This window comes from Poecilia reticulata, linkage group LG12 (assembly GCF_000633615.1).
Source record: "Poecilia reticulata strain Guanapo linkage group LG12, Guppy_female_1.0+MT, whole genome shotgun sequence".
Classification (NCBI taxonomy): domain Eukaryota; kingdom Metazoa; phylum Chordata; class Actinopteri; order Cyprinodontiformes; family Poeciliidae; genus Poecilia; species Poecilia reticulata.
In genome coordinates, this window is record NC_024342.1 from 15,230,841 (window position 1) to 15,239,227 (window position 8,387).

At 38.0% G+C, this 8,387-nt stretch overlaps 2 protein-coding genes across 3 annotated transcripts in view; both read right to left on the minus strand.

Annotated features, from left to right (window-relative positions):
• The window catches only part of LOC103473669 (sodium/glucose cotransporter 1-like), a 32,518-nt gene that overhangs the window by 17,886 nt on the left and 6,245 nt on the right, over nt 1-8,387 (minus strand). The window lies entirely within an intron of this gene.
• The window catches only part of LOC103473668 (sodium/glucose cotransporter 1-like), a 38,124-nt gene continuing 33,200 nt past the window's right edge, over nt 3,464-8,387 (minus strand). The window contains exons 9-13 of one of the 2 annotated variants that reach the window (XM_008424070.2): nt 6,302-6,437; nt 6,107-6,214; nt 4,834-4,984; nt 4,579-4,747; nt 3,464-3,727 (exon numbers count right to left, since the gene is read on the minus strand). In XM_008424070.2, coding sequence (XP_008422292.1) covers nt 3,479-3,727; nt 4,579-4,747; nt 4,834-4,984; nt 6,107-6,214; nt 6,302-6,437 — 813 coding nt within the window. In that variant the 3' untranslated portion in view covers nt 3,464-3,478. The remainder of the gene's footprint in view (nt 3,728-4,578; nt 4,748-4,833; nt 4,985-6,106; nt 6,215-6,301; nt 6,438-8,387) is intronic. The other variant, XM_008424071.2, reaches the window with a different exon arrangement.

Here is an 8,387-nt window from a genome sequence, read left to right on the forward strand (position 1 = left end):
AAGAAATTCAGTGTCAAGTAACATTTTCTTTACTTGAGATAATTTTTCTTAAAATAAGATAATATATCTTACTTGTATAAGTAAAATTGGCTTGTTTTAAGTAAAAATACTCTAATTTTATGATATTTGTAGCAGCAACAAATCCTAAGCGATGTGGAACTATAACGCACTGAGGGACTGGGGAAGTTTGCGTGTTGCGGCGGAAAATTGAAGCACGTCAAAATGCATCAACACAATGAAGCTAATACGACATAAAAACAATGCCCACGCCCCCGGCCGACTCTGACTTGTGCCGCTGGTGCCTTGAATTGTCATAGAAATGCTGTAATTATTAAGGCCTATCTGCAGCTCCAGACTGGCCAGATAGGCCAGTAGGAGCCTAATTGAAGTAATTTGACTTAATATGACAGCTAGAAATTGGCCCCTGTTTCTTGAAGAAGCTACTGCTATTTCCAACACTGCCTTCATATCATTATGCAAACACAGCAATGCCGTCCTGTTATGCTGTTTATAACCATGAGCTGAATGTTTGCTGATTGCTGCTGCCACTAGTCTGGTGGAGCTCTGTGGGGAAAACGTGCTCTGTGATATGAAAGCTCAGCAGCTTCAAGGTTACGTAAAATCAAAACGTAACCTTGGTGTCTTTATGGCTCTTTAGTTATATTTAGAAAATCTGTTGAGCTGATAATTACCATTTGATTTATTGGTAAAAAGACAAAATGTCCTGTCTGATACATACTAATTACTGACCTTTGACTTGCTAATTCGTAGATAACACAATCTGATTGATAGTCTTATCAGCTCTGCAGTCATGTACAGTTCCTGGATCAGGAGGTGTTGATTGAGGAAATCTTATGGAAGAGCGTGACCGCTGCCAAGGCTATAATAATAAAGCATTTAATAACAGCATGATGGTTGCATTGAATAAATGTACAGAGTTAGCTAAAAACCAAGATAATGCTGTAAATGTTATTTTAATAAACATAAAATATCATTTAGGCAATTAAAAAGGAAGCAAGTAGTCATTTATGTTTTTTGGTGAATAAATGCATTTGTGGTATGACAGGCAAAAATTAAATATGCAAAAGAGAAAACAGTGAAAATCTGTTTTGCATTTTTTTAACTTAAGTCATTTTACCCCACTAGGTGGAAGCAAAGAGAGTGTCTGAGTGCTTTCTAACTGAGATGGCTTTATTCATTAACACCTAAAACAACACACACAGTTAGGTGTATGCAAGTTAGAAGTGACAGCACTTGTGGACTTTGAGCACACATTATGAGAAAACCCAGCTGAGGTCGATGAATGAGGTAGCACACATACATTCTGAGGGAATTTACAACCATCTTGTTTGTCCTTTACTGGTTAAATATTACTAACTTCCTCCAGGTAAACAGTTTTTGTCATGTTGTCCCTCTTTCATAATGACTTAATGTAGCATCTGGTGATATAAACAGCAATTGTCTGTAAACTTAAGAAAATAAAAAGTTTATGTTTTCAGTCACAAAAGACAAGGAGCTGCAGATAAAACAAATTATCGTCTAATGTATGTGTGCAGTATCACAATGAAAATTTGCCAAACAATACATTTTCTAACCTCTTGGGATAATAAAAAGAAGCCAATTTGAAGCTACATATATAAGATGTTCTCAATTACAGAGATACTCTCTTTGCACCACAACAAAAAGAGACCGTTCAGGTCATAACAGGAATATGTACAAATATGACAAGACGAYATGGAAGTCAGAACAAATATGTGAGAATTTGGACTTCCTAACAAGTTTGATGCATTAATATGTTACACTGTCGTTTACTGGTTCACTCCAGGTGACAAATACAAGGAAAAAGTTAACTTAAAAGAAAGGTTCGTGGAGAAAAGTACATGTTGTGTCCTATGTGAGATCAGTTGGCACAATACAGGAAGAATGATGGCACACAGGATCAGCGTTAATGGTTTTGTTATCATTTTAATCCATGCAAAATCAATTGCAGCATCCAGGACCACTTAATGTTGATGGGGTTTGGCTAACCAAAGTATATGTGAAAGAACACAGCAACACACAGGAGGATGATGGCATTTGCATTGACAACATTCCTCCAGAAAGGCTTCTCTGTTGTATCTGTTAGCTGCTTCTTCAGTTCTGCTTCCTCCTCTGGAGTAAGTTTTGGTGCTTCTTTGTTCTTCTCCAGTCCGCAGAAGCACATTAGTGCTTCTTTGAAGAAATTTGCCTTTTTCTCAGGTTCTGGAATAAAGGCAAAGAGATTTTTGTATCAAAATAAAGTCATGTAAAATCTAAAGCTATCTTTAAAGCAGCTTCAATCTTAAGAAGTGTAAACTGTATGTGTTCCTTATACTTTCTGCCTCCATCTTTCTGTCGTCCTCATCATGGTCCTCAATCCAATCGTCCGGATCAATGTCCTCTCTTTCCTCTGTACGGTTCCTCAGACTCCAGCACAATCGGTACAGCTGGGAAAATAACATAATGCATTATGTGAGAAAACTGTTCAGAACTCAGAAAAATGTCCAACTATTGCAGCACAAATCATGGATGTTTTATAGGTTTAAAGCAGCAGAATGTAACTTTTATAAAACAGCATGATTTTTACTCTCACCTTTTGATCGCTAGAGTTAGGCTCCAGCAGCCCCCATAACCCCACAAGGATAGATATTGGATCATGAATGGATAGATGGATGTTTTTTTACATATTTGTTAAAACTATCACTATGTTGTGACAGTATAGTACGAAACAGATAATAAGTGAAAAAAGATCGAGTTCCTCTTTCTTCTCCCTAAGGACCTACTGTCATCTCAACAAATAATCTGCTCTGTCAGAAGGAACCTCTCAGATAAATGGTTTTCATAGAACATGAAGCTGTTGCACATTAAGCACCATGTACATGAGGATGATTGACAGAGCTTAGCTCCTCCTCTTAGCTCTGGTTGGTTGTTTCCGACTGGAAGAGATAAATTTCTGCAGATGACAAAAGTAGCTTGATCTTTTCACAGATTGCCTGTCTCATACTGTCGCAACATGGTGACAGTTTTAACAAATATATAAAGAACATACAGTACTTTTATAAAACTTATTTAGTGCAGCCTTGAGTGAAAAAAGTCAAAGTAAGTGAAGTGAGTTTCAGCAACTGGAGATTGCTGAAATTGAAATAAACATAAATTCTTCTGCTACAAGTGCATTTTGTTCTTTGATTGATTTAATAAAGTCAAGCTTGAAGCTCAAAGAGATGCTATAAATTACAAACAAAATCTTCAAAGAACTGTTTTCTTAGCTGCTAACTTCTTCACCATCTTCACTCAGAAACTGCATAATAAGATTTTATGTTACTCAGTCTTTAACATCCCAAAGTACCTGCAACTTTAATAAGATATAATGTATATATAATAAGCAGAAAAAATGTAAAAGAGTTTGTGCAGGAAGTGGATAGTCTTCCTGTGAACAATTACTGATTTGGAAAGTTACATATTAAGCTACTCTTATCACAAAACTGTCACGTACATGCTTGTCAKCGATGGGCTTGGTCATTAGGGAGATTCCAASTATGAGGATGCAAGAGACAGTGAACAGGATAATCGAAAAGTAGAGGTAGTGCACTCCACAGATGATGGTAGGACAGTTACTCGGGCTAACACAGCTCCCTGTCCCGTAGATAAACTCTGTAATCATCCTGGATAATCCTACTAATAAACCAATTATGAGTCCGAAAAAGGCACCCTGTAAAAAGAAGAAAGCAGGAAAGAAAGAAGGATAAAAACACTATTAAAACAATAATCCACCAACTGACATCTAGCTTAAATCAATACAACTCTGTTATCTGGAATGGCTGCACCAATAAATGTGGCTTGACACAGAAGCTAAAACAGGTAAGACATCTTATTCTGTCAAAAGATAACAAAAATCCTCCTTCAACATAACCCTCCCAGATAATGTTACATCATCTTTGGTTGATGTGACAGAAACTAAAACTACCTTTTCCTTATAACAAAACAGAGATGTGTTCTTATAAATTACAGCATCSACAAAGTATATTTGGGTTGTGTTTCATCAGATAATAATAGTAATTTCTGGATCCACAGCCTTAAAACTGAGTAAATAACAAACCCATAGGACCTATAGTTTGTCACCTGATGGTCACTTTGGAAAGAAATCTACCATATTTTTTTATTCTTCTATAAGAAAAGGCTAAAAAGAGTGATTCATTGGTTTTCTCTCTTAATGACGAGAACCACTACCCAGGTCTGTTACACCACAGCTACAATCCTTCTCATCTCTTCAACATTAAACAGGCATTTCAACCATTGCAGGTCCATGATGTGCAGAGCCTTTCCAATAAGAAGCTTTTAAGAATCTCAGTCATGGTGACGGACTGTTCTTCTCCAAGTCWTAAGAGGCCTTCTTTGTGCAGATGACTGAACTTTTTCTATCCCGTGGTAAAATCCTCAGTTCAGGTCTGTCTGCCCCCAAACCAGATAGCCTCTGATGGTTCCTGTATCTGCCATGTATGCTACAAAAKACACATTTATGTTGCAACTAAAGCAGCAACTGTAAACTAAAAGGAAACTCACAGTTTCATTAACTCGTTTACAGAACATGCCGAGCATGAAGACAGCGGCCACAGGTGGAGTGAGATAGCTGGAGATTGACTGGATGTAGTCAAAGAGCTGACCACTCTGGGCTGACTGCACCACAGGGATCCAGGCAATGCTTATTCCAATAAGCACCACAATAAACACCCTGAAAGGAAGAATAAACAAAGACTCATGGTTAGAGTCAAGCATGCAAACAGTAATTATATTATCATCAATCCAAAACAGTTTTACCTGCCAGCAATCATCAGTTCCCTCTCTTTGGCGTTATGACGGACCTTAGTATAGATGTCCATGGTGAAGAGGGTACTAGCACTGTTAAATATTGAAGTAAGGGAGCTCATTAGAGAGGCCAACATCACTGACAGCATCAAACCCCTCAGACCTGAAGAGAGATGGACAAAGGCGAAGGAAAACATAAAGCAGTGGTCCCCAAACTACGGCCCGCGGGCCGGATCCAGCCGGCCTCCACATTTAGTCCGACCCCCTGAACAATACCAGAGAGCATTTAGATTTTTTTCAAAGTACCGTATTTTCCAGACTATAAGCCACTACTTTTTTCCTAAGCTTTGAACCATGGGGATTATGGCACGGTGCGGTTTATATGTGGATTTTTCTTCAACCACCAGGGGGCTCTTTAGCAGGAAGTGAATCATTGGAAGTCAAAATTGGAAATAAAAGAAGAAAGTACCCATTAAAATGGAATTAGGTTTTAATAGGGAATTGAAATTTGAGACTGTTGTTGATCAGTTAAATAGCATTGAGGGGAAAAATTATATTTTTTAAATAATACAGGGATCATTATGAGAATTTGAGGTATAGATATTAGGATACAATAGATGGCAGTAGTGCAACAATAATGGATGAAAGCTGCTGTTGAAATCTAAAGAAGAAGCAAAAGAAGAAGAAAGCGCTCATGTTCGTTTAGCACATGCTAGTAGCAACACGAAGGATCAACACTTTTACTGTTACAGTTACTGTTCGGAAACTACCGTAATCAGTTCAGTTAAATCTAAATTTGGCAACTTTTTCTTTTTCAACCGTAATAAATGTGWTTTTCAATTGACCTGTTATGACTCAAATTTTGGGTGTCCGTCCCCCTCTGCTGCTGCTGCATCATTGTGGAAAACCTGGAGCGGCAGAGATATTTGCGGTTTATAGTCCGGTCTGATTTATATGTGTATGTTTACTGTGTTTTCTTTTTTTAAACTTTGGGGGTGCAGCTTATAATCCGGTGCAGAATTTATTTCATAAATAGTGTTACTTCCTTAATTTTTTCTGAGAAGAACCCAGAGAGAGTTATTTGATTGTACTGTCTGGAAAACTACATTTTTACATTTAGGCACTCCTGTAATCGTCATACTTTTTCTGTTACAAACTGACTCCGGCCCCCCACCAGAGAAGGGAGAAGTTATGTGGCCCTCACAGGGAAAAGTTTGGAGACCCCTGACATAAAGGAACAAAAGTGTTGATTCAAATTTTAAGACAATGTTGTCGATCCACTCACCATTTGGCATAAGATCCACAACCAGTTTGGGATAGGCAATGTTGGTGCATCCAACACTAGCTCCACAGTGTTTCATACATTCTTCCGGGACCACACATGCCACCACATCTGAATGTTTTAAGAAATTGTTGACACTTTATTGTTGTTTTATTTTTCCCTCAAGACAACAGAACTTGGAAAGAGCAAAACACGCACCAGGATACAAGATCCTGCTTATCATGCCAGGAAAAACCATGAGAAACATGGGCAGCACCTTCAGGTAGCCACACAAAATGCAACCTGCTTTCACATGAGAGAGATTCTTGCCTGAGAGGCAACGCTGGACAATCACCTGCAAAAAAGATGGAACATTTGAAGGCAGTGTTAAATACTTAACTTCTACTGTATCAAGAAAAATGTTTGGATTTTTTTTTATCAGAGCTGTTGCTGCTTTACGTCATTTAAAGTTCCTCACTCAGAAAAACTAAAGTAATTTCAATAAATTGTAATTGACTGTGGAGAACGAGCCTGTAAATGAATAACTATTTCTGTGCATACAACTTTAAGTGAGCAGATGAAGCACAAACATACTGATTTCAAATTAAGGCAAATGGAGCTTTTGAGATTAATCATTTAAACTGAGCCAGAAATTAATAAATGTGGATTGTGAAGGCGTTAGCTGGAGATAGGCACCAGCACACCTCCCGACCCAACTAAGGGACAAGGGTGTAAAGAAAATGGATGGATGGATGGATGAATTGTGGAGGCAATGTTGGAAAACAAAAGCAAAAGTATGACTCATAGTAATATTAGGATAATGACTATTACATGCACTGGACATTTCTTATCTTTTGTTAATAAAAAACAACATGGCAGATGTGGCTATTGACAGTCATTAGATTATACAGTATGTCCGTTTACCTATACATTAGACACATTTAGCATAGCTTGTCATGCACATTACATAGCAACAACATAAACATCATTCACTAGGACTAAAATTATTTCAATGAAAGCTAACCAACAGAGACAAGTACTTTCTCTCATTTGAAAATGGGTCAAATTTGGTCTGTTTTACATTTACTGTCAGTGTTAAAGTAAAAACAGGATGCCAGTATTTATTTGTGAACTGAAGAATTTGTGTCTAGACAACTATAGGTTCAAGAAATGTCAGGAATTCAGCTCATAGATCACCCTTTTACTCCAAAGAGCTGTTATATGACATGGCTCTTCATTATCAGCTGGCAACCTTAGACCGCCTCAGTGATTCTGTCCAAAACAGGCGAGATAAAAGAGCGTGAATGTGTGGCATGAAAGGGAACAAGGCATGAAAATAGTAGCCCCCCATTTTATTTTTATGCTAAAGATTACTTACAGCAAGAAACTAGCGTTAGAATTTATTATATCTAGCAATGTATGAATTTCGCCATCAGAGGGCGCTCAGCGCCATTTGCAACAGGTTAATGCTCTGGTAGTCTGAAGAAGTCCGCCATTGCTGAGAAAACAGCTTACAACAGATATTAGGAGCAGCTACTGTAACTGCTGTGCTTTCTGTTCACAGGCAAGCTGAGTCATAAGTAGTATATATAGATTATAACGCTATTAGCCTCTGATAAGTACCATCTGGCAGAAAAAACGTGCTTCAGCAGAACTGAACTGCCGAGCTGAATGTGAAACCGGAGGTAGCACCAGGCTAAAGTAATGATTCCAATGGTTTGCGCTCATGTGGGCTCGGTTTTTCCGCTGTAATAGCCCAGGTGAAAAAAAAAAGTATACTTCAAACATACTTAAATTTGTGAATGTACACTTTAAGTATACTAATTATTAAGTGTACTACATATAAGTACATCTGAAGTATACTAAAAAATACACTTGTACCAATTTCGAAATGAGTGCTTTAAACACACTTAAACATAATTGTACTGTAACCCAGGCTTTCCCTCTTTGGATCTGCCACTGGTGGAAGACACCCTATGAACTCTGCGTTGTTTTATTTGTGAGTGAAGATGGGATGTGCAGAAAAGAGGAATCGGACACAGCGATCTTAGTTGTGGGGAGACCTTGGCGCGTTTATTTCGTCCACCTTACAGGCAGTAAACACACTGTCAGCATTCAACCGCTTTTTTCACAAAACAATCAAGCATCACAAAACAATCAAACATCACCAGAAAGAAAATGTAATGTATGCCTAACTGGCAATCTGAACCAATAGAAATATATAATGTTCATTTTTTACACCGGGCTAGCGGAGCTACTGCTTACCTTACAGGCAGTAAACACACTGTAAGGAATACAGCAGTTC